At 51.5% G+C, this 25,441-nt stretch overlaps 1 protein-coding gene across 1 annotated transcript in view; it reads left to right on the top strand.

Moving 5' to 3' along the window:
* Positions 1–17,085, top strand: part of GNA15 (G protein subunit alpha 15) — a 30,321-nt gene extending 13,236 nt beyond the window's left edge. The window contains exons 2-7 of the mRNA XM_007994754.3: positions 1,603–1,787; positions 2,942–3,096; positions 4,441–4,569; positions 7,812–7,941; positions 11,443–11,596; positions 16,129–17,085. Of these exons, the coding sequence (XP_007992945.1) occupies positions 1,603–1,787; positions 2,942–3,096; positions 4,441–4,569; positions 7,812–7,941; positions 11,443–11,596; positions 16,129–16,355 (980 nt within the window). The 3' untranslated portion in view covers positions 16,356–17,085. The remainder of the gene's footprint in view (positions 1–1,602; positions 1,788–2,941; positions 3,097–4,440; positions 4,570–7,811; positions 7,942–11,442; positions 11,597–16,128) is intronic.
* The last annotated feature ends 8,356 nt before the right edge of the window (positions 17,086–25,441 follow it).

Raw genomic sequence — 25,441 nt, 5'->3', positions numbered from 1 at the left:
ATATGCCAGGTTCGGTCCTGCCCCAGGGCCCTTGCACGAGCTGTTCCCTTTGCTTGGTGTGCCCTCTAAGATTTTGAGAGTGACCTTCCAGCCTTCACAAGTCACCTCCACTGAGCGGCCTTCCTTGACTGCGTGGCTATCATAGTCACCTAATTACTCATTGCCCTATTTATCCTATGTTATTTCTTTCGTAAAAGTTTCTCTACTTGAAATTATTGTAGCAAATAATAATACATATTAGTATTGTTATGATAAATAATAAAAATAGGCCGGGTGTCGTGGCTCACGCCTGTAATCCCTGCACGTTGGGAGGCTGAAGTGGATGGATCACTTGAGTCCAGGAATTTGAGGCTAGCCTGGCTAACATGGTGAAACCCCAATTCTCCTAAAAATACAAAAAGTAACCTGGAGTGGTGGCGCACACCTGTAACCTCAGTTACTTGGGAGGCAGGAGAATCACTTGAACCCAGAAGGCAGAGGTGGCAGTGAGCCAAGATTGTGCCACTGCACTCCAGCCTGGGCAACAGAGACTCTGTCTCAAAAAAAAAAAAAAAAAAAGGCTGGGTGCGGTGGCTCACACCTGTAATCCCAGCACTTTGGGAGGCTGAGGCAGGCGGATCACAAGGTCAAGAGAGCGAGACTATCCTGGCCAACATGGTGAAACCCCGTCTCTACTAAAAATACGAAGATTAGCTGGGCATGACGGCGGGCGCCTGTAGTCCCAGGTACTCGGGAGGCTGAGGCAGGAAAATCGCTTGAACCCGGGAGACAGAGGTTGCAGTGAGCCAAGATCACGCCACTGCACTCCAGCCTGGCAATAGAGCAAGACTCTGTCTCAAAGAAAGAAAGAAAGAAAGAAAGAAAGAAAGAAAGAAAGAGAAGAAAAAGGAAAAAACCCATAAGAACCATAACCATAAAAAGTATTAAAAACACAAAAACTTGCTGGCCTCACAAAAATAGCTGGATCTGGCCCTCGGGGAGCCGGAGTTTGTGACCCTTACTGTGAATATTTTATAATCAATTCATTTGGCCCTCACTTTGATGCAGCAGGCATAGCGTGTTGAGGTCCATGATTTTTAGTTTGTGCTTTGTTTTGGGTTTTTTTGTTGTTGTTTTTTTGAGACAGAATCTCGCTCTATCACCCAAGTTGGAGTGCAGTGGTGCGATCTTAGCTCACTGCAACCTCTGCCTCCCCGGTTCAAGCGATTCCCCTGCCTCAGCCTCCCGAGTAGCTGGGATTACAGGCATGTGCCACCATGCCCGGCTAATTTTGTATTTTTAGTAGAGACGGGGTTTCACTGTGTTAGCCAGGATGGTCTCGATCTCCTGACCTCAGATGATCCGCCTGCTTCAGCTTCCCAAAGTGCTGAGATTACAGGCGTGAGCCACCGTGCCCAGCCTGAAGTTCATGTTTTACAGATGGGGAAACTGAGGCACAGAGTGGCAAAGTCGCTAGCCTAGGGTCACTGAGTGATGCCCCGGCTGCACCGGGATTTGAACCCAGGAGGCCTGGCGTGGAGTTGAGGGTGTCTGATGTGGGGTTGGGGTGTCGGAGGTGGGAGCCCTGTGGTGGGCTGAGTGGTTCTGCTGCTCCGTCCCCAGGCCCTGGCGAGAGCGGGAAGAGCACCTTCATCAAGCAGATGCGGATCATCCATGGTGCTGGCTACTCAGAGGAGGAGCGCAAGGGCTTCCGGCCCCTGGTCTACCAGAACATCTTTGTGTCCATGCGGGCCATGATCGAGGCCATGGAGCGGTTGCAGATCCCCTTTAGCAGGCCTGAGAGCAAGGTGAGCCATCAGGGCAGGCAGGGGCCCAGGGCAGGGTTCCCAGACCCCGGAGCAGGGCCACGTTCCCCAGACTTCAGGGCAGAGCAGGGTCCCCAGACCCTGGGGCAAGGCCATGTCCTCCAGACATGTGTGCATACATACAAGTGCACACACAAGTATACACACATACATGCACACACGTGCACACACAAATGCACACAAGGATCCATGCCGATGCCCCCACACAGATGCACACAAATAAGTGTACATGCAAATGTACACACCCAAACACGCCCATGCACGTGTACACACACAAACACACACAAGCGTGCATGCAAATTCCCACATGCACACACATACACACATGCACACACGGAAACTCACACAAAGATACACACAAGCCTGCATGTAATCCCCCCATGCACATGCACGCACATGTGTGCACACATACAAATGCACACACAAGCACACCTGTGTACGCACCCACAAATGCACCCAAGGATACATGCGCGTGCCCCACACACGAATATGCACACAAATCACACACCCAGACACACCCAGACACACCCATGCACACGAGTACATCTACACACACACACAAGCACACTTGTACGTGAACAAACACAGAGAAATGCACACACAACACTCAGTCCATCACAAAGGTCTGAGCAATGCTAGTAGTGCCTGGAAGGAGCCAGGGCTGTTTGGAGAAAAGAAGGGGAAGCCCAGGGTCCCGCGGGCAGCTCAGGGTTCACGCGCCTGTTGGGGGGCCTGTGAGGGGCAGATTGCTTCAGTGCTCTGTGTCTTAGTCGCTTCCTGTATAGAATGGGGGGACTGTGAGTGCCGTGCTTCCTGGGAGCCAGCTAGTGTAAAGAGCAGGGCTGGCTGCCCTTGACCTCTGTGGATGCCATGCTCCCCCGAGCCTGAGATCGCCCGAGCACATGTGCCGTCTGCAGCCCCTCATGTGCTGGCCTGTGCTTTTCTCTCCGGGGATCCATGCACAAACAGATGGAGGACAAATTAGAGGTGTGTGGGGGGCTCGGGGGCTCTGGGGAACAAGAAGGGCAGTGGGAAGAGTGTGTTTCAGGGAGGGACGCGGGGGCTTGCAGAGATGCCTGGGGAGGGCGGCCTCACTCAGACGGGCTACCCTAACTGCCCCCGTCCTCCCTCCCCAGCACCATGCCAGCCTGGTCATGAGCCAGGACCCCTATAAAGTGACCACGTTTGAGAAGCGCCACGCCGTGGCCATGCAGTTGCTGTGGGGGGATGCCGGCATCCGGGCCTGCTATGAGCGCCGGCGGGAATTCCACCTGCTTGATTCAGCCGTGTAGTGAGTCTGGGGTCTGCGGGGGATGGGCGCGTGGGGAGGGGCTGAGGGCAGCGGCCAGGCTGGCTGGTTTCCTGCAGCAGGAGGTATTGTGGGCGCAGATGGGCTGTGAGGTGGTCCTGCTCCAGGATGAGGTCCTTCCGGGGGGGGACCCTAATTCCTGGGGGACCCTGTTCTAGGGGTGACCCTTTTCCTGGGGGAACTCTCTTCCGGGAATGACCTTGCTCCTGGGAGGACCCTGTTCCTTGGGGGTGACTCTGTTCTGGGAGTGAACTTGTTCTTGCGGTGACCCTATTCATAGACGGACTCTGTTCTAGGGGTCACCCTGTTCCTGAGGGAATCCAGTTCCTTGGAGAGACCCTGTTCTAGGGGGAATCCTGTTTCTACAGTGACCCTGTGCCTCGGGGTCCCTGTTCCTGCGGGGACCCTGTTTCAGGGGTGACCCTGTTCCTGGGGGAACTGTATTCCTAGAGTGATCCTGTTCTTGGGGGGGACTCTGTTCCTGGGGGGACCCTATTCCTGGAGAACCCTGTTCCCGGAGTGACCCTGTGCTTGGGTTCCCTGTTCCCACGAGGACCTTATTTCAGGGGTGACCCTGTTTCTGGGGGGACCCTATACCTTGGGGTGACTCTGTTCCCAGGGAGACCCTATTTCCTGGGGGATCCTGTTCTGGGGTTGATCCTTTTCCTGGAGTGGCCCTGTTCTCGGGGGTGATCCTGTTCCTAGGGGAACTGTATTCCTAGAGTGACCCTGTTCTTGGAGGGGCCCTGCTCCTGGGGGGACCTTGTTCCTGGGGGAACCCTATTCCTGGAGAACCCTGTTCCTGGAGTGACCCTATTCCTGGGGGGAACCTGTTCCTAGAGTGACCCTGTTTTAGAAGGGACCCTGTTCTGGGGGGACCCTTTTCTGGGAGTGACCCTGTTCCTGAGAAGACCCTATTCTGGGGGCACCCTGTTCCTGGAGTGACCCTGTTCTTGGGGGGACCCTGTTCCTGGAGTGACCCTGTTCTTGGGGGGACCCTGTTCCTAGAGTGACCCTGTTTTAAGGGGGACTCTAAACTTTAGCAGCTCTCCCAGGGGACACCACTCCCCGATGAGGCCGTTCCTCATGTCACACCATCCTTCGGGTCACCCTGCTCTGCGTGTGAAGCTGCTTTTCCTTGGGGCTCTGTTGCCTCAGATGGGGATGCTCCTGGGCCATCTGCCAAGCCCAGGGATCCCGCCCCCACCCAGGGAGCTCTCCTCCCCAAGCAGCCCCAGCAGGGTCCTTGCTGGGCCTTTTGTAGGGTCCTGGGAAGCAAAGGGAGGCTGGCTGCAAGGCTGGGCCTCAGGACTCCTCGCTCTGCAGCTACCTGTCCCACCTGGAGCGCATCACCGAGGAGGGCTACGTCCCCACGGCTCAGGACGTGCTTCGCAGCCGCATGCCCACCACTGGCATCAACGAGTACTGCTTCTCCGTGCAGAAAACCAACCTGCGGTGAGCGCTCCACCTAGGCCCAGCCTAGGGGGCAGGGAAGGCTTCCTGTAGGAGGAGGAGGGGCAAAGGAGCTGGGGCCCTGAGGGATGAGTAGGAATTTCTTAGTCCCAGCCTTCAAGGAGCTGCCAAGCTAGGGGAAGCAAAGCTCTATGTAGACACCTCCAGGCCCCCAGGTAGTCAGGAGTGGGACCTGGAGGAGCCCAGGTTGAGGCATCAGAGATCCAGGAGGGAATATCTTCTTGGAGGAGGGGACATTAATGGGGTTTTGACAGATGAATTGGAGTTCACTAGTCCTAACCCTGAAGGGGCTGCTGGGGAGGAGGAAATAGAGACTATACAGTCAGGACCAGGCCTGGGGAGGCCTGGTCTGGGGAGCTCAGAGGTGATCCCTGTAGTCATCAACACTGGGGGATGGACTAGAGGGTGAAGCTGGAAGTCAGGAAACTCAGAGAAAGGAGGAGCCAGGACAGGGGGTGTGGGGATGGAAAGGAAGGAAGGGTCAAGTGTTGTTTCTGATGTGGAATGGGCAGGAGTGGATGAGTGTGGTAATTAGAACAGGAAGTCAAAAATGACATCCGAGTTTTTTGTCAAGGTGATAGGGGTAGACAGTGGAGCCAGTGGGCTGGGGGATGAAAAGGTAAAGATGGAGTCCTTTGGGACAGGTTGAGTCTGAGGGGCCTAGGGGCATTGGGGAGGTGGCTGGACACCACCTTAGCTGGCAGACAGAGTTGGGAATGGCCAGTGCAGCAACCCTAACCCGAACCCAGCAGTGCAAAGGCCAATGTCAAAGATCAAGGAAAGGAAAGACCAAGAATACAGTGAGAAGAATGACGCTGGGATTGGCAGTTAGAGGGTCACTGGTGACCTTAGCAAGATCTGTTTCCATGGGTTGATGGCAGGGAACTGAGCAGGTGTGCAAGATGATGCCCAGAGACAGGAATTATGTTTGACCTACCCCGGTTTGGCCTTCCTTTCCCTAAATCCCCCAAACCTATTGTTCTGGTCTCTGCAATAGTCCTTACCAGGAAGGTTCATAATTTATCTGTTTCCTGTGGGTCTCCTCCACAAGATGGAGAGCCTCACAAGGTTAGGAGCTGAGTTTGATTCTTCTGCTTCTGTAGTGAATAGCTAAAGGTCAGAGTAGAAGTTGGTAAATGTGGGTGAATGGTTGGAAAGATGGAAGGGAATGGATGGGTGGATGAATGGGTGGGTGCATAGATGAATAGATGGATGGATAAGTTGAGGGATAGATGAGTGGATGGATGGGTGGGAGGATGGATGAGTGGATGAATGAATGGGTAGATGGGTGGGTGGGTGGGTGGATGGATGGATGGATGGATGGATGGATGGATGGATGGAAAGAGGGATGAGTGGATGGATGGATGGGTGGATGGATGGATGGGTGGATGGGTGATATATGAATGGATGAATGGGTGGATGAGTGAAGGATGGATGGATGAGTGGATGAATGGATGGATGAATGGATGAGCGGATGGGTGGGTGGGTAGGTGGATTGGTAGATGGATGGATGAGTGAGTGGATAGATGGGTAGATGGATGGATGGGTAGATGGATAATGGGTGAATAGATGGTTGGATGGATGGATGAGTAGATGGAGAGATGGATGGGTGGGTGGGGTGGATGGATGGATGAATGGGTGGATGGATGGGTGGATGAGTGGATGGATGGATGAATGAATGGGTAGATGGGTGGTGGGTGATGGATGAATGGATGAATGGGTGGATGGGTGAGTGAAGGATGGGTGGATGAGTGGATGAATGGATGGATGAATGGATGAGTGGATGGGTGGGAGGGTGGGTGGATGGGTAGTTGGGTGGATGAGTGAGTGGATAGATGGGTAGATGGATGGATGGGTAGATGGATAATGGGTGAATAGATGGTTGGATGGATGGATGAGTAGATGGAGAGATGGATGGGTGGGTGGATTGAGTAAATGGGTGGACAGGCAGGTAGATGATGGATGGATGAATAGATGGGTAGATGGATAGATGGATGGATGAGTGAATGGATAGATGGATGGGTGGGTGGGGTGGATGGATGGATGAATGGGTGGATGGATGGGTGGATGAGTGGATGGATGGATGAATGAATGGGTAGATGGGTGATGGGTGATGGATGAATGGATGAATGGGTGGATTGGTGAGTGAAGGATGGATGGATGAATGGATGAGTGGATTGGTGGGAGGGTGGGTGGATGGGTAGATGGGTGGATGAGTGAGTGGACAGATGGGTAGGTGGATGAATGGGTGGGAGGATGGATGAGTGGATGAATGAATGGGTAGATGGATGAGTGGATGGGTGGATGGATGGATGGATGGATGGATGGATGGATGGATGGATGAGCAAATAAATCGATGAATGGGTTGGTGGATGGGTAAAAGTTTAGGAGTGAAGGTAGAGGCTGGGAGATCATGTGGAAGTCTGGGCTGAGGAGGTGATTTTTAGGTGTGGCCCTGGAGTGAGGCGAATGAATGGAGTGAGGGCTCAGAGGAGACTGAGACCCGAGATGAGAGGTGATGCCCGCAGTTCCCAACTAGCCAGTGGCCGACCCCACCCCTGTCTCATTCTCCAGACCCCCTCTCAACCCCATCTGGCTCTGGATGTGGGGTTTGAGGGACTCTGAGGACGCATGGGAGGAGTGGGTCTCAGGGATCAGGAGACACACACAGCAGCTGCAGCCTAACTGCTGAATCATCAGTCCCGGTTTCCCCTCCTGTGCAATGGGGCAAGTCCCATCTTGCTTGAGGCCCTGGCCCGGGCCCGTCCAAAGCCTCTGCTCTGGCACTTCCTGAGTAACGGTTGCATCCCCAGGGAAATGACGCACAGATGGTTATCAGTGACCCACATTTCTCAGAAGCGAGAGAACAGGAAGGTGGGGGCAGGCTTTTGTTGCGGTGTGCGGTGTGCCCAGCCAGCACCAGGGCACATTCCAGATCTGTCCGACCTGCGACCCTGTAATTTAGGGGTAGAAAGCGGGCAGCCCAGCACAGTAGAAGCTTGGAAAAGTCCCCTCTCCTCCCTGGATCTCAGCCTCCTCATCTGTAAAATGGGCGTAAGACTCATTCCTGCCTTGCGTGAATGACATGGCAAATCCACGAGAGGCTAGCACCTATTCTTGCTGCTGCTATTATTGATCTTGGCATATCCCAGACGTGATGGGGTTTGGGGGTGTCACGGAGCAGGGTCCTGAGCTCTGAAAGGGGGCACCTCGATTCCCTGTAGGATCGTGGACGTCGGGGGCCAGAGGTCAGAGCGTAAGAAATGGATCCATTGTTTCGAGAACGTGATCGCCCTCATCTACCTGGCCTCGCTGAGTGAATATGACCAGTGCCTGGAGGAGAACAACCAGGAGGTGCGCCACCGCCCCCCTCACCGTACCCACTTATTGGCCCAGGGCCCGTCACCTGAGCAGGAAGCTCTGGCGCAGAAAGGGAGGTGTCCCTGCCCCGAACGGGCCTGTGTGCCCAGCATGGCTACGAACTTGCCCCTTCAGCCTTTTGTGGTCAGATTGCAGCAACCTAAGACACAGACCCACAGTGTTTGGCCAGGACCCCAGACACACACACATACATACACTACACACGCACACACGCACATGCACACACACATGCAATGCACACACACGCACACACAATAAACACACACGCACGTGCACAATACATGCACACACATGCACACACATGCACATGAACACGTGCAATAAACACATGCACATGCACGATATATGCATGTGAACACACATACATCACACGTGTGCATATGCGCGCACACACACTCACGTGTGCAATACATGCATATGCACACACACGCACATGAACACATATGCATCACACATGTACATATACACCACACATACACACATGCACACACACGCACGCACACATGCATACACATGCACACACATCCACACACATGAAGACACATGCACACATGCACACCCATCCACACCCATCCACACACACGCACACACATGCACACACATGCACACACATGAAGACACATCCACACACATGCACACAAATGAAGACACATGCACACACATGAAGACACATCCACACACATGCACACACATCCACACATACGCACACACATGCACACACGAAGACACATGCACACACATGCACACACATCCACACACGCACACACATCCACACACATGCACACACATGAAGACACACACACACATGCACATACATGAAGACACATACACACACGCACTTGCACACACAAGTGCTCACACACACGTGGAAATTCCTGTCCACATGCTGGCCGCACCATGGAACACCAGGGCTTCTGTCACACTCTTCACAAACACATCCTTGAGGGTGTCACACATGGATGCACAGCTACACAAGCACCGGCCGCATCGAGGAACACTCAAGCCCCGAGAGTGACACGGCCGCCTGCACACAAGCAAGCACAGCCGTCCCAGGAGAGCAGGTCTCTCCCCAGGGGCGACGTTCTGCTTCTGTTCAGAAAGGCCTGAGGCCGCTTCTTTTATGAGTGTGAACTTTTCTCCTGCTCAATCCCTGAGCCCAAAGGTCGGGTGCATTATTACCTGCAAGGCGTGACTGTAAGGGTTAAGGTTTCACCCAGTTTGGGTCAGATGATGTAATTTTAACTTTCAGGCTGAATGAGATGGAATGAATCTTAGGTCATGGTGATACTGCTTGTCCTCTAGTCTAGCCACATGAAATGGACTCGCTGCTTAGGGCTTTCGTAAGAAAGCTGCACAGACCCGGCAGTTTAAACAACAGATATTTATTCTCTACAGTTCCGGAGGCCAGAAGTCAGAGAGGGAAGTGTGGGCAAGGCTGGGTCCTTCTGACAAGACAGAATCCGTCCCAAGCCTCTCCTAGGTCCTAGTGGTGGCCGGAAATCCTTGGTGATCCTTGCTTGTAGGCGTGTCACCCTGATCTCTGCCTCCACCTAACACACAGTGTCCTCCCTGTGTGCACGTCTCTGTGTAAACTTCCTCCTTTTTATTTGGAGACAGTCTTGCTCTGTCACCCAGGCTGGAGTGCAGTTATGTGATCATAGCTCATTGCAGCCTCGAACTCCTGGACTCAAGCCATCCTCTCACCTCAGCCTCCTAAGTAGCTGGGACTACAGGTGCGTGCCACCACGCCCGGCTAATTTTAAAAACTTTTTGTAGACATGGGGTCTCACTATGTTGCCCAGGTTGGTCTCAAACTCCAGGGCTCAAGCAATCCTCCTACCTCGGCCTTCCAAAGTGTTGGGATGACAGGCACAAGCCACTGAGCCTGGTCAATATCTCAATATCTCTCTCTTTTTTTTTTTTTTTGAGGCTGAGTTTCACTCTGCCCCCCAGGCTGGAGTGCAATGGTGCGATCTCGGCTCACTGCAACCTCTGCCTCCCAGGTTCAAGGGATTCTCCTGCCTCAGACTCCTGAGTAGCTGGAACTACAGGCATGCGCTACCATGCCCGGCTAATTTTTGTGTTTTTAGTAGAGGCGGGGTTGCACCATGTTGGTCAGGCTGGTCTTGAACTCCTGACCTCCAGTGATCTGCCTGCCTCAGTCTCCCAAAGTGCTGAGATTACAGGTGTGAGCCACTGCACCCGGCTAATACCCTCTTTTAATAAAGACACCAGTTATCTAGGATCAGGGCCCGCCCTACTCCAGCACCACCTCATCTGGGTTAATGCCGCAGTGATGACCCTGTTTCCAAAGAAGGTCACATGCTGAGGTTCTAGGGGATTAGAACTTGAACATATGATTTTTAGGGAAACATGATGTACCCCGTAACACAAGGCATTTGAGACCTTATTGTACTTTTCTTTTTTTGTGAGATGGAGTCTTGCTTTTGTCACTCAGACTGGAGTGCAGTGGCGTGATCTCAGCTCACTGCAACCTCTGTCTCCCAGGTTCAAGTGATTTTCCTGCCTCGGCCTCCTGAGTAGCTGGGATTACAGGTGCCCGCCACCATGCTTGGCTACTTTTTGTATTTTTAGTAGAAACGGGGTTTCACCATGTTAGCCAGGCTGGTCTCAAACTCCTGGCCTCAGGTGATATGCCCACCTTGGCCTCCCAAAGTGCTAGGATTACAGCTGTGAGCTGCCATGCCTGGCCAGGTCTCCCTCTTCTTCTTCTTCTTCTTTTTTCTTTTTCTTTTTTTTTTTGAGATGAAGTCTCGCTCTGTCACCAGGCTGGAGTGCAGTGGCGTGATCTCGGCTCACCACAACCTTTGCCTCCCAGATTCAAGCAATTCTCCTGCCTCAGCCTCCCGAGTAGCTGTGATTACAGGCGTGCACCACCATGCTCAGCTAATTTTTGTATTCTTAGTGGAGATGGGGTTGCACCATGTTGGCCAGGACGGTCTTGAACTTCTGACCTCAGGCGATCCACTCACCTCGACCTCCCAAGGTGCTGGGATTACAGGCGTGAGCCACCGCACCTGGCCAGGCCTCCCTTTTCTTATAAGGACAGCAGTCACGGACTCGGGGGTCCACCTTATTCTAGTATTGCCTCATCTTAACAACCTCTTCAAAGACCCTATCTCCAGGCCAGGTGCGGTGGTTCATGCCTGTAACCCCAGCACGCTGGGAGGCCAGGAGTTCAAGACTCTCTCTCCAGATAAGGTAATACTCTGAAGCTCTGGGGGGACATGAATTTTGGGAGGACATCCTTCCGACCAGCACAGGCACAAAACCATGTCAGGCACACCCAGGCAGCTGTCCACACGGAAACACGGGCACACCCGCCTCAGCCCCAGCCAGGCAGGTAGGGGTGAGCCCACGCCCCTGGAGCCAACAGCCCCATCTCCACGATGGGAGGGTTTCCTGTCCAAGCTGGCCGGTTGAAGCAATAACCTGTTTCTGCCCCCAACACAGAACCGTATGAAGGAGAGCCTCGCCTTGTTCGGGACTATCCTGGAACTACCCTGGTTCAAGAGTACCTCCGTCATCCTCTTCCTCAACAAAACCGACATCCTGGAGGAGAAAATCCCCACCTCCCACCTGGCTACCTACTTCCCCAGTTTCCAGGGTAAGCAGTTCTAGAACTTTCCATACCCTTCCCCTCCCAAAAGCAGCTCCAAAGAGAGATGCTAATCCAGGCTCTACTTCAGCCTGGAGTCACGGGAAGTTTCACATAGGATCAGACACGTGTTCTATACTCAGCTACATCCACTGTCCAACCTCATTAAATCTGTTTCCTCCTCTGTGGAACGGAATAAAACAGCAAAGGCCCTTGGAACTGAGTAAAGTGAGGAATTCTTTTTTTTTTTTTTTTTTTTTTTGAGACGGAGTCTCGCTCTGTCGCCCAGGCTGGAGTGCAGTGGCCGGATCTCAGCTCACTGCAAGCTCCGCCTCCCGGGTTTACGCCATTCTCCTGCCTCAGCCTCCCGAGTAGCTGGGACTACAGGCGCCCGCCACCTCGCCTGGCTAGTTTTTTTTGTATTTTTTTTTAGTAGAGACGGGGTTTCACCATGTTAGCCAGGATGGTCTCGATCTCCTGACCTCGTGATCCACCCGTCTCGGCCTCCCAAAGTGCTGGGATTACAGGCTTGAGCCACCACGCCCGGCCAAGTGAGGAATTCTTAAAAAGAGGTAGCGTATCATGTACACCTTAAACATTTTATTTATTTATTTATTCTTGAGACGGAGTCTCGCTCTGTTGCCAGGCTGGAGTGCAGCGGTGCGATCTTGGCTCACTGCAACATTTCCCTGCCGAGTTCAAGTGATTCTCCTGCCTCAGCCTCCCGAGTAGCTTGGATGACAGGCATGTGCCACCACCTCAGCTAATTTTGTATTTTTAGTAGAGACAGGGTTTCTCCATGTTGGTCAGGCTGGTCTTGAACTCCCGACCTCAGGTGATTTACCTGCCTTGGCCTCCCAAAGTGCTGGGATTACAGACGTGAGCCACCGCGCTGGCCTTTTCCTTTATTTTTTAAAAGCAGAGCCTTGAATGATGTTTCCAAAGCACACAGTTTTTGTAAATACAATGACCTTCTTTCACGCGGCTCTTGTAGGTATAGATTTGCATAACGTTTCTTTTAATTGCATACGAACCAAGACACGTACAACGGGCACAAACAGGTTTGGGAACAAACTCTCAGTACATCCAGAGGGTGAAAGGGCCACAGGGCAACTACAGAGAAACACCATCTAGTATTGGGCACCACTTAGTCTATTTTACAAAGGGGAGGCAGAGTTGTGGTTAATCCAGGGACCGACGTGATGAAGGTATATATTCACTAGCACTTTCCCCAGAACACCACTGCGAGGATAAAGTGTGGTGGCGGAAGTATCCTGCTTAGCTACTGCCGAGTAACACACCGTCCCCAAACTTAGTGACTTAAACTGGCCATTTTCCTTTGCTCATGATTTTGTGGGTCAGGAATAAGGAAGGGTTGAGCTGGGTAAGTTCATCTCTGATCCATGTGACATCAGCTGAGCTGCCTGGGACTGGAGATACACTTCCAAGATGGCTTCTTCCCCCATATGTCTGGTGCCTTGATGCTCTTGGCCTCTCTCTCTGTGTCTCTCCCTACCTCTGTCTCCCATCTCATCTATCTCTTCTCCCCTTTCTTCCAGTCTCTCTCTCTCCTTTTCCACCTCCCCTGTTCTCTCTCTCTCTCCATTTGGGGCCTCATGATCCACAGCCTCCTCACATGGTTTGAGCTTACTCACAATATGGCTGCCTCAGGGTAGACAGACTTCAGCCCAGGTAGAAGCTGCTTCTCATGATCGCCTCAGAAGCATCAGACGTTACCTCTGCCACATTCTATTTGTCAAGCACATCACTCATATCAGCCTGGATTCAAAAGAAAGAGACTCCACCTCTTGAAGGAAGAATGACACATACATACAGGAAGAGAAGGAAGTGATGGCAGCCATCTTGGAGATAACTTGCCTTCATTTCCTGGGATGCCATAACAAAATACCACAAACTGGGTGGCTTAAAACAACAGAAGTCCAAAGTTAAGATATTGGCAGCGTTGGTTCCTTTTGGAGGCTCTGAGGGAAAATCTGTTCCATGCTTCTCTCTCAGCTTCTGGTGGTGGCCAACAACCCTTAGCTTGTAGACGTATCACTCCAATCTCTGCCTCCATATTCACATGGCTGTCTTCTCACCATGTCTTTACGTGTCCTCTCCTGTTGTTATAAGACCATCAGTCATTGAATTTAGGGCCCATACTTTGGTATGACCTCTTTTTGTTTTTTTAGACAAGGTCTTGCTCTGTTGCCCAGGCTAGAGTCCAGTGGTGTGATCACAGTTCACTGCAGCCTCGACATCCTGGGCACAGGTGATCCTCCCACCTCAGCCTCCTGAGTTGCTGGGACTACAGGCATGCACCACCGCATCTGGCTAATTTTTGTATATTTTTGTAGAGGCAAGCTTTCGCCATGTTGCCCAGGCTGATCTGGAATTCCTGGGCCCAACCACACATCTGTCATCCACCTGCCTTGGCCTCCCAAAGTGCTAGGATTACAGGCATGAGCCATCATGCCCGGCCGTGACCTAATTTAACCTAATTACGTCTGCAAAGATCTGATTTCTAAATAAATATTTATTTAGAAATATAAATTTCTAAGGTTCCATATTCTGAGGTTCCAGGTGGACATGAATTTTGGGGGACACTGTTCACCTCAATATATAAGGAACCACAGTAGATGAGTCCTTAGTACATACTTGATACCAGGTCCACAATCAGTAAACATAAGCTTTGGTGAAGTCACCAGGTTTTGACCCCTGGTCTTGTCATGTCTCCGAGCCCGTGAGGCCAATTTTAGCCAATCACACCCGCAAGATTCAGGGTCTGGGAGATAGATGTCAGGTTGTTCCAGGATGGTGGCCTGGACAGCCCCTCTTCCCTGCCGAGCACCCCTGGGAATCAGATCATAGTTTAGAGAATTTGGGAACAGGATAAGGTAGATATTTTTTCATTCAAGTCAAAGGGAACCTCCCATGACTCATCCTTGTCTCCCAGCACAAGTGGCTGGTGCACCCTTTGCTGACTCTCAGCCCTTCCCTCCGCTGTGCTAAATAATATTCGTGATAATAATAATAAACCACACTTTGGAAGGCTGAGGCACGCAGATGACTTGAGGTCAGGAGTTGGAGACCAGCCTGGCCAATATGGCAAAACCCCATCTCTATTAAAAATACAAAAATTAGCTGCGTGTGGTGGCAGGGGCCTGTAATCCCAGTTACTTGGGAGGTTGAGGCAGGAAAATCGCTTGAACCTGGGAGGCGGAGGTTGCAGTGAGCAGAGATCATGCCACTTCACTCCAGCCTGGGCGACAGAGCGAGACTCCATCTCATAATAATAATAATAATAATAATCAATAACAATAGCCAACACATCTGCTGCACTGGTGGAAGCACTCTACATAGCTTGTTTAATCTTCATGTTAAAACCCTATGCAGGGCTGGGCACAGTGGCTCACGCCTGTAATCCCAGTGCTTTGGAGGGTCAAGGTGGGCAGATCATTTGAGGTCAGGAGTTCAAGACCAGCCTGGCCAACATGGCAAAACCCCGTCTCTACTAAAAATACAAAAATTAGCTGGGCGTGGTGGCAGGCGCCTGTAATCCCAGCTACTGCGGGGATTGCACCATTGCACTCCAGCCTGGGCAACAGAGCGAGGCTCCATCTCAAAACCAAAAAACAAAAAACACTTACACAGCAGGACTTACTCATCTAGCCGTTATAGAGATGGAGAAACCGAGGCACAGAGTGATGCAGTCTCTTGACAACAATCACACAACCAGTGAGAGGCAGAGGCAGAGTTTGAACCCAGGCTGTCCAGACCCAGAGCCAGAACGTCTGAACTTAATCGTTCTACTACTACATTGTCTTTCTGAAATAATATTGATAGGTTACAACCATGAAGTCTTCTGTTTATTAAGAAACGAACCCTCTACATAATGTTAAATCCTCGAGACAACTCTGTGAGGCCCAAGACTGTTCTGATCCCCATTTCACAAATGAGGAAACAGGCTCACGAAGTTTACAGGTATTAAAATACTATTATAGATAACCCAACTCGTGAGTGAGTAGCAGAGTCAAGTCTAGGGCTCCCAAAGCCCTTAATTCACGTTGTGCTTTCAGTACACAGGTACTGAACACCCTGATATGACTTATCAGAGCAGCCACCCAGGCTGACTTTGAGGACTCTCTTCCCCTTCTTTGGCCTTGGTGCCCCCATCTGTACAGTCCTGGGATATTTGTCTCTGTTATTCCAGTCTGCCAACTGCACTGGCTGGAAGCGAGGCCAAGAGAGTCTCTCTCTTTCTTTAACACAGTTCTGCCCAAAGTCCCAGAGCTGGATCTCATTGGTCCATTTCAGGTCACATGACTCTTGTGAGACAACCTCCTGTGCTCCCATTGGCTGGGTGTGAGTCATGTGACCAGCTATGACTACAAAAGATGGCGTCAACGCTCAGAAAAATGACGGCCCCATCGCGATCCCTGGGGCCCTTTAGCCCTGGTTACGGGGAAGAGGGTCACCAGAGGCCCTCGGGGTCCAAAGAGGGAGGGTCCTCACCCACTTCCCGCACTCTGTTTCCCCAGGCCCTAAGCAGGATGCCGAGGCAGCCAAGAGGTTCATCCTGGACATGTACACCAGGATGTACGCCGGCTGTGTGGACGGCCCCGACGGCAGCAAGAAGGGCGCGCGCTCCCGACGCCTCTTCAGCCACTACACATGTGCCACGGACACACAGAACATCCGCAAGGTCTTCAAGGACGTGCGGGACTCGGTGCTTGCCCGCTACCTGGATGAGATCAACCTGCTGTGACCCAGGCCCCACCTGGGGCAGGCGGCACTGGCGGGCGGGTGGGAGGTGGGGGGTGGCTGCAGGGACCCCTAGTGTCCCTGGTCTATCTCTCCAGCCTCGGCCTACACGCGAGTGAGTCGGGAGACGGACGGCCCGCTGCTGGCTGCTCTCTTCTCTGCCTCTTACCAGGACAGCTGCCCTCCAGGGTACTGCTGCCCTTGCTTGACTCAGTTTCCCTCCTTTGAAAGGGAAGGAGCAAAACGGCCATTTGGGATGCCAGGGTGGATGAAAAGGTGAAGAAATCAGGGGATTGAGGATTTGGGTGGGTGGGCATCTCTCAGGACCCCATCTCCAGGCATGTCACCTCCTGGGCAGGGGTCTGGGACCCTCTGTGGGTGACGCACACCCTGGGATGGGGCTAGTAGAGCCTTTAGGCGCCTTCGGGCGTGGACTCTGGTGCGCTCTAGTGGACAGCAGAAGGAACGCCTTCCAGGAGCCTGCGAACTAGGGGTGCAGGGACTTCCTTTTGCAAAGGGTAGCAGACCGCTGGAAAACACTGTCGCTCTCAGAGCCCCATGGCTCACAGCGTGTCCTGCCTCGGTTTGCAGATGGGAGAAAACGCGGCCCACAAGCATCCCCTCGTCCTTTGCAGGCAGGGGGTGGGCGTGCTGCATCTTAACCTTTTGTATTTATTCCATCACCTTCTGCAGGGCTCCGTGCGGGGTGAAATTAAAGATTTCTTAGAGGCTGTGTCGCCAGCGTCCTGTTTATCCCTCTGCATTCCTTTCTCGGCAGGGGGCACTGGTTACAGTGCGGGGAGCAACGTGGAGTAGGAAGGAAAAAAGTTCTACTTCTTGTCTACCCACCTGTCCTGGCCATGGTACTCAGAACTGTGGGGGCTGTGAGTCCTGCAAGCCGGGATGTGGAGTCCAACCTCCCTCCCTGGCTGGGGGGACACTGGAGCAGCCCCCTCCGTGGCTACTGACCCGAAATTCCAGCAGCAGCCACCACCCAGCTTTGAGAAGGCCTCTTACTATTCTCAGGGCAGTCTTCTGTGGTGCAAGCCATAGCACCCTACTTTACAGATGAGGAATCCGGGGCACAGAGAATGGCGTAATTTGACTAAGCTCACACATCTGGAATGGACAGAGGCAGGAGCCTGTTCCTACGTTGAACACATTTGTGGCTTTTTGTTTGTTTTTTTGAGACAATCTCGCTCTGTCGCCCAGGCTGGAGTGCAGTGGTGTGATCTCGGTTCACTGCAGCCTCTGCCTCCTGGGTTCAAGCGATTCTCCTGCCTCAGCCTCCCAAGTAGCTGGGACTACAGGCGCCCGCCACCACACCTGGCCATTTTTTTGTATTTTTAGTAGAGACGGGGTTTCACTGCGTTAGCCAGGGTGATCTTGATCTCCTGACATCGTGATCCGCCTGCCTCGGCCTCCCAAAGTCCTGGGATTGCAGACGTGAGCAACTGTACCCGGCCAATTTTTATATTCTTTAGCAGAGACGGAGTTTCACCATGTTGGCCAGGTCTCAAACTCCTGATCTCAAGTGATCCGCCTCCCTCGACCTCCCGAAGTGTTGGGATTACAGGCATGAACCACCATGCCTGGCCTAACTTTTCTTCTTATAAAACCACTAGTCACACTGGATCAGGGTTCAGCCTGTCGTCCCCGTCGTAACTTGACTACATCTGCAAAGGCTGTATTTCTAAATAAGGTCCCATTCGCAGATACCAGAGGTTATGACTTGACCATATCTTTTTAGGGGAGCCACATTTCAACCTATAAAAGATATTTTGTAATATAAAAATTAGCCGGGCGTGGTGCTGCATGCTTGTAATCCCAGTTGATTGGGAGGCTGAGGCATGAGAATTGCTTCAACCCGGGAAGCGAAGATTGCAGTAAGCCAAGATTGTGCCACTGCACTCCAGCCTTATTACAAAATAATTTTACTAATTATTATTATTATTTTTTGAGACTGTGTCTTGCTCTGTCGTCCCCCAGGTTGGAGTACAATGGCACGATCTTGTCTCACTGCAACCTCTGCCTCCTGGGTTCAAGTGATTCTCCTGCCTCAGCCTCCCTAGTAGCTGGGTTTATAGGCACCGCCACCATGCCTGGCTAATTTTTGTATTTTTAGTAGAGGGAGGGTTTCACCATGTTGGCCAGGCTGGCCTCAAACTCCTGACCTCAAATGATCCACCCACCTCAGCTTCCCAAAGTGCTGGGATTACAGGTGTGAGCCACCACGCCTGGCCAATTTTTGTAAAATAAAATTTAGAAATTTTCAGTAAAATTTAACAAAATAATGTTATGAATTTTTTGTAAAATAAATGTTTCAAAATAATTTTATAAATTGTAAAAGTTATAAAATAATTTAACAAATTATTTAAATTTTACCAATAATTTAATGAAATTTTACAAATTCTTTGTTGTAATAATTTTGTAAATATTTTATAAATTATCTGGAAAATAAATTTTACAAATTATTTTTACAAAAATGATTTGTAGGCCGGGCGCGGTGGCTCATGCCTGTAATCCCAACACTTTGGGAGGCCGAGGCGGGCGGATCACAAGGTCAGGAGATCGAGACCATGGTGAAACCCCGTCTCTACTAAAAATAGAAAAAATTAGCCGGGCGCAGTGGCGGGCGCCTGTAGTCCCAGCTACTCGGGAGGCTGAGGCAGGAGAATGGCGTGATCCCGGGAGGCGGAGCTTGCAGTGAGCCGAGATTGCGCCACTGCACTCCAGCCTGGGCGACAGAGCGAGACTCCGTCTCAAAAAAACAAAAAACAAAAAACAAAAATGATTTGTAAAAAATATTTTTAAAAAATAATTTGTAAAAATTTGTTCTTTTTTTTTTTTTTGAGACAGATTCTCACTCTGTTCTCTGTTGCCCAGGCTGGAGTGCAGTGGTGCAATCTCGGCTCACTGCAAGCTCCGCCCCCCGGGTTCACACCATTCTGCCTCAGCCTCCCGAGTAGCTGGGACTACAGGTGCCCGCCCCCACGCCCGGCTAATTTTTTGTATTTTTAGTAGAGACGGGGTTTCACCTTGTTAGCCAGGATGGTCTCGATCTCCTGACCTCGTGATCCGCCTGCCTCAGCCTCCCAGAGTGCTGGGATTACAGGCTTGAGCCAGCGTGCACGGCCTCTTCTTGTTGTTTTGTAAGAATTTTAAGACTCACAGAAAAGTTGCAGAAGTTGTACGCGGTTCCCAAACGCCCTCCACCCAGCTTCCTCTTACCTCTTACGTAACCCTGGTACAACCCAGGAAATTCACATAAGCGAGCATCCTATGAACCAACCTGTGTGTGGACCTTATTAGAATATGGCAGGTTCAGGCCGGGCGCGGTGGCTCAGGCTTGTAATCCCAGCACTTTGGGAGGCCGAGGCGGGCGGTTCACAAGGTCAGGAGATCGAGACCATCCTGGCTAACCAGATGAAACCCCGTCTCTACTAAAAAAATACAAAAAATTAGCCGGGTGAGGTGGCGAGCACCTGTAGTCCCAGCTACTCGGGAGGCTGAGGCAGGAGAATAGCATGAACCTGGGAGGCGGAGCTTGCAGTGAGCCGAGATTGCGCCACTGCACTCCAGCCTGGGCGGCAGAGCAAGACTCCGTCTCAAAAAAAAAAAAAAAGAATATGGCAGGTTCTCGCTCCCGTCTTCCTTTCCTGGGCCAGGGTCCAATCCCAGATACCACATCGCCGTGAGCTGCCTTCCTCTCCTCATTCTGGGACAGTGCCTTGGTTTCCTTTGTGGCATGTCGGAGGAGTTCTGTTTGGTTGTTTCTTGAGCTTTTCTTCAAAGGGATGTCAGAGCCTCTCAATTGTTTTTGTAAAGTTTTATTGAAACATGGTGGCCGGGCGCGGTGGCTCAAGCCTGTAATCCCAGCACTTTGGGAGGCCGAGACGGGTGGATCACGAGGTCAGGAGATCGAGACCATCCTGGCTAACACGGTGAAACCCCGTCTCTACTAAAAAATACAAAAAACTAGCCGGGCGAGGTGGCGGGCGCCTGTAGTCCCAGCTACTCGGGAGGCTGAGGCAGGAGAATGGCGTGAACCCGGGAGGCGGAGCTTGCAGTGAGCCGAGATCCGGCCACTGCACTCCAGCCTGGGCGACAGAGCAAGACTCCGTCTCAAAAAAAAAAAAAAAAAAAAAAAAAAAAAAAAAAAAAAAAGAAACATGGTCATGTCCATTCATGTACCTGTGTCTATGCAAGCTGTTGCTACATCCATGGAATTGAGTAACTGCCACAGATACTGTCTGGCTCCAGAAGCCAAAAATATTTACTATTTGGCCATTTTTTTTTCTTTTACCCCCATTATCTTGCTGTGTCACCCAGGCTGGTGTGCAGTGGTACAATCTCAGCTCACTGCAGCCTCCAACTCCGGGGCTGAAAGGATGCTCCTGCCTCAGCCTCCCTGGGGATACCAGGCATGAGCCTCTTTGTCCGACCAGGTGTGAGTTTTCGAGTGGACCTGTTTGCATTCCTCCTGAGTGTGACCCGAGCAGCAAACTGCTGGTTCATGTGCTGAGGTCATCCATCCATTTCTAACCCAGGGTGGGCCAGGAGCAGCCCCTCCAAGCTGGCTCCCATGTTCTTTGCCAGGTCCTCCTCCCTCTGTGATCACGCCCTCCCTCTCTGGCACACTGAGATGTTCCAGGCTCATCTCCTGCCCTACTCTTGGAGTCAGTCCTTTCTCCCAGGTTCCCTGGATCCTTTCAGCAAGGGGCTGTAGGGGGAGAGAGCTGGGCATTAGGTGCTCCTTGCTCTGGGATTGTCTCAGTGGAGAAATAGGACAGGGTTTTTGTTTGTTTGTTTGTTTGCTTGTTTTGCATAAATCATGAGATCCTGAATTTACACTGATATTTGCAATCCTTTTTTTTGAGATAGAGTCTTGCTCTGTCACCCAGGCTAGAGTGCAGTGGCGAGATCTCGACTCACTGCAACCTCTGCCTCCTAGTTTCAAGTGATTCTCCTGCCTCAGCCTCCCAAGTAGCTGGGATTACAGGAGCCCACCACCACGCCCAGCTAATTTTTGTATTTATTCATTTGAGACAGAGTCTTGCTCTGTCGCCCAGGCTGGAGTGCGGTGCCATAATCTCGGCTCACTGCAACCTCCGCCTCCCCGGTTCAAGTGATTCTCCTGCCTCAGCCTCCTGAGTAGCTGGGATTACAGTGGTGCACCCCCACACCTGGCTAATTTTTTGTATTTTTAGCAGAGATGGTGTTTCACTATATTGGCCAGGCTGGTCTCGAATTCCTGACCTTGTGATCCAGCTGCCTCAGTCTCCCAAAGTGCGGGGATTACAAGCGTGAGCCACTGCGCCCGGTCTAATTTTTGTATTTTTAGTGGAGACAGGGTTTCACCATCTTGGCCAGGCAGGTCTCGAACTCCTGACCTCGTGATCCACCCGCCTTTGCCTCCCAAAGTGGTGGGATTCCAGGCGTGAGCCATCACACCCAGCCCCGCACCCCCCCCCCCTTTTTTTTTAAGAGACAGGATCTTGCTCTGTCACCCAGGCTGGAGTGCAGTGGAGCAATGATGGCTCACCACAGCCTCAACCTCTCAGGCTCAAGCCGTCCTCCTGCCTCAGCCTCCTGAGTTGCTAGGACCACAGGTACATGCCACTGCACCCAGGTTATTTCATTTTTAGTTTTTGGAGAAATGGGGTCTTGCCGTGTTGCACAGGCTGGGAAACTTGAAGTCCTTATTCAACCTGGCAAGCATTCTTTCTTGCATTGTCCCAGGTCATAGTTACATCTTTCTCTCCCAGCCAAGACCCTGGTTCCTAATAATATCTCTGTATTTGTTACTTTGCTCAGTTCTGTTAAACACATGATAGTTTCAAAATTGCTACACCCATATGTTCCTCAATGACAAATCTGCTAAATAAAGGTCAAAGTTTCTTTGCAATTATTTTTGTCTCTCTCTCTCTCTCTTTTTTTTTTTTTTTTTTTGAGACAGAGCCTCACTGTTACCCAGACTGGAGTGCGATGGCGCAATCTCGACTTGCTGCAACCTCCACGTCCCACAGTCAAGCAATTCTCTGCCTCAGCCTCCTGAGTAGCTGGGATTACAGACGCCCACCACCACGCCCGGCTTTTTTTGTTTTTTTTTTTTTTTTTTGAGACAGAGTCTTGTTCTGTCACCCAGGTTGGAGTGCAATGGCGCAACCTCGGCTCACTGCAACCTCCACCTCCCGGGTTCAAGTGATTTTCCTGCCTCAGCCTCCCGAGTAGCTGGGATTATAGGTGTCTACCACCACGTCCAGCTAATTTTTGTATTTTTAGTAGAGAGGGGGTTTTGCCATGTTGGCCAGGCTGGTCTTGAACTCCTGACCTCGTGATCCACCCGTCCTGGCCTCCCAAGGTGCTGGGATTACAGGATTGAGCTACAGCACCTGGCCTCCTTTCGTCTTTAGAGTGAGTGCTGTGTATCCAAGTTCTGGGGGCTGGTTCTTTTCTGTCTCTCTGTGGTTACGTTTTTCATTTGAAATACAGTTTGGTTCATTTGTTTTCTACTGTTATTCCATCCTAAAGCTTTTCCTTCCATCCTTGTTGATCAATTTTATCTTTGAATATAGAAAGCAAGAATAGGGCTTAAAACTACACAAAAAGCCGGGCATGGTGGCTCTCGTCTGTAAACCCAGCACTTTGGGAGGCTGTGGTGGGCTGATCGCTTGAGCCCAGCAGTTCAAGACTAGCCTGGGCAATAGCAAGACCTCATTTATACAAAACAAAACAAAACAAAACAAAAGACAACGCCTGTAATCCCAGCACTTTGGGAGGCCAAGGCAGGTGGATTGCCTGAGGTCAGGAGTTCAAGACCAGCCTGACTAACCTGGTGAAACCCCATCTCTACCAAAAATGAAAAAAAAAAAAAAAATAGCCGTGTGTGGTGGCAGATACCTGTAATCCCAGCTACTCAGGAAGCTGAGGCAGGACAGTCGCTTGAACCTGGGAGGTGGAGGTTTCAGTGAGCTGAGATCGTGCCACTGCACTCCAACCTGGGAGACAAAGCAAGACTCTGTCTCAAAAAAAAAAAAAATAAAAAGCATTAGCTGGGCAAGGTGGAGTGCACCTGTAGTCCCAGCTACCGGAGAGGTTGAGGTGAGAAGATCGCTTGAACCCGGGAGGCAGAGATGGCAGTGAGCTGAGATTGTGCCACTGCACTCCAGCCTGGGCAACAGAGCGAGACTCTGTCTCTAAATAAATAAAGAAATAGGCTGGGCGCGGTGGCTCAAGCCTGTAATCCCAGCACTTTGGGAGGCCGAGACGGGTGGATCACGAGGTCAGGAGATCGAGACCATCCTGGCTAACACAGTGAAACCCTGTCTCTACTAAAAAATACAAAAAACTAGCTGGGCGAGGTGGCAGGCGCCTATAGTCCCAGCTACTCGGGAGGCTGAGGTAGGAGAATGGTGTGAACCCGGGAGGCGGAGCTTGCAGTGAGCTGAGATCCGGCCACTGCACTCCAGCCCGGGCAACAGAGCAAGACTTCGTCTAAAAAAATAATAATAAATAGGCTGGGTGCGGTGGCTCAAGCCTGTAATCCCAGCACTTTGGGAGGCCGAGACGGGTGGATCACGAGGTCAGGAGATCGAGACCATCCTGGCTAACACGGTGAAACCCCGTCTCTACTAAAAAATGCAAAAAACTAGCCGGGCGAGATGGCAGGCGCCTGTAGTCCCAGCTACTCAGGAGGCTGAGGCAGGAGAATGGCGTGAACCCGGGAGGCGGAGCTTGCAGTGAGCTGAGATCCGGCCACTGCACTCCAGCCTGGGCGGCAGAGCAAGACTCCGTCTCAAAAAAAAAAAAAGTTATAATGAATAAATAAATAAATAAATAAAAATTTTAAAATCCCAACACATCCCGGCAAGCACTGCATTCCATTTATGGAGCTGGTTTTTGTTCTTTTGCACAGCTGGGAAGGCCTCCTCTCTGGGCTGGGGCATAGTTCATTCATCCACTTCTGTCCTGTGTATACACATTCGGGTTGAACTCAGCATTGTGCATTCATGAATAACACTTTAGGCAATGACCTTCTGCACACGTACTTGGTCTTGTTAGAATTTCTAGAAGAGGGGCCTGCCCTTCTGCAGTGTGGGGATAACGGTTAGATTACGTTTTGTTTTGTTTTGAAACAGAGTTTCTCTCTTGTCTCCCAGGCTGGAGTGCAGTGGCTCCATCAGCCCACTGCAACCTCTGCCTTCTGGGTTCCAGCGATCCTCCTGCCTCAGCCTCCCGAATAGCTGGGATTACAGGCATGTGCCACCACACCCAGTTAAGTTTTGTATTTTTAGTAGAGACGGGGTTTCACCATTTTGGCCAGGCTGGTCTCCAGCTCCTGACCTCAAACGGTCCGTCCGCCTCAGCCTCCCAAAGCTCTGGGATGACATGTGAGCCACCGCGCCTGGCCAGATTAAATAAGTTTTAATGCACACAAAACCTTTTTCCCAGGAGGCAGGTGAATAACTCATGGTAGAAGGTGGTTGGTCAGATAGCTTGGCCTGAAGTTAGGCTAAACCCTGCCCTCTGATAGCGCTTCACTTTGGTCCTAATTTGCTATCTGGGCCTGGGGTCTGGGGATCAGCTGGGGTCAAGATTCAATCAGGCTTAGGACTCAGGCCAAGTTGGGGCTCAGCTTGGGATCAGGGATCACTCCAGGGGCAAGTTCTTTTCTTTTTTTTGGAGAGAGTCTCGCTCTGTCATCCAGGCTGGAGGGCAGTGGCATGATCTCGGCTCCCGGGCTCAAGCAATTCTCATGCTTCAGCCTCCCAAGTAGCTGGGATTATAGGCTTGTGCCATATCTTGCTAGGTTTTTTTTTTTTTTTTTTTTTTGTATTTTCAGTAGAGATAGGGTTTTGCCATGTTGACCAGGCTGGTCTCCAACTCTTGGCCTCAGTGATCTGCCTGCCTCAGCCTCCCAAAGTGCTGGGATTACAGGTGTGAACCACTGTGCCCAGCCTAGTCCCGGAGCAAGTTCTAACCAGGATCAAGGGTCAAGGTCTGGGTTTGTCCATCATCATAGGCTCAGTCAGGGTCAGGGTTCAGCCAGGGATCAGGGCTCAGCTTGGAGTCAGGGCTGAGCTTGGG

The sequence above is a fragment of the Chlorocebus sabaeus genome, chromosome 6, assembly GCF_047675955.1.
Source record: "Chlorocebus sabaeus isolate Y175 chromosome 6, mChlSab1.0.hap1, whole genome shotgun sequence".
NCBI classification, from domain to species: domain Eukaryota; kingdom Metazoa; phylum Chordata; class Mammalia; order Primates; family Cercopithecidae; genus Chlorocebus; species Chlorocebus sabaeus.
The sequence above is the reverse complement of the archived record's forward strand: the minus strand, read 5'-3'. Positions and strand labels throughout refer to the sequence as shown.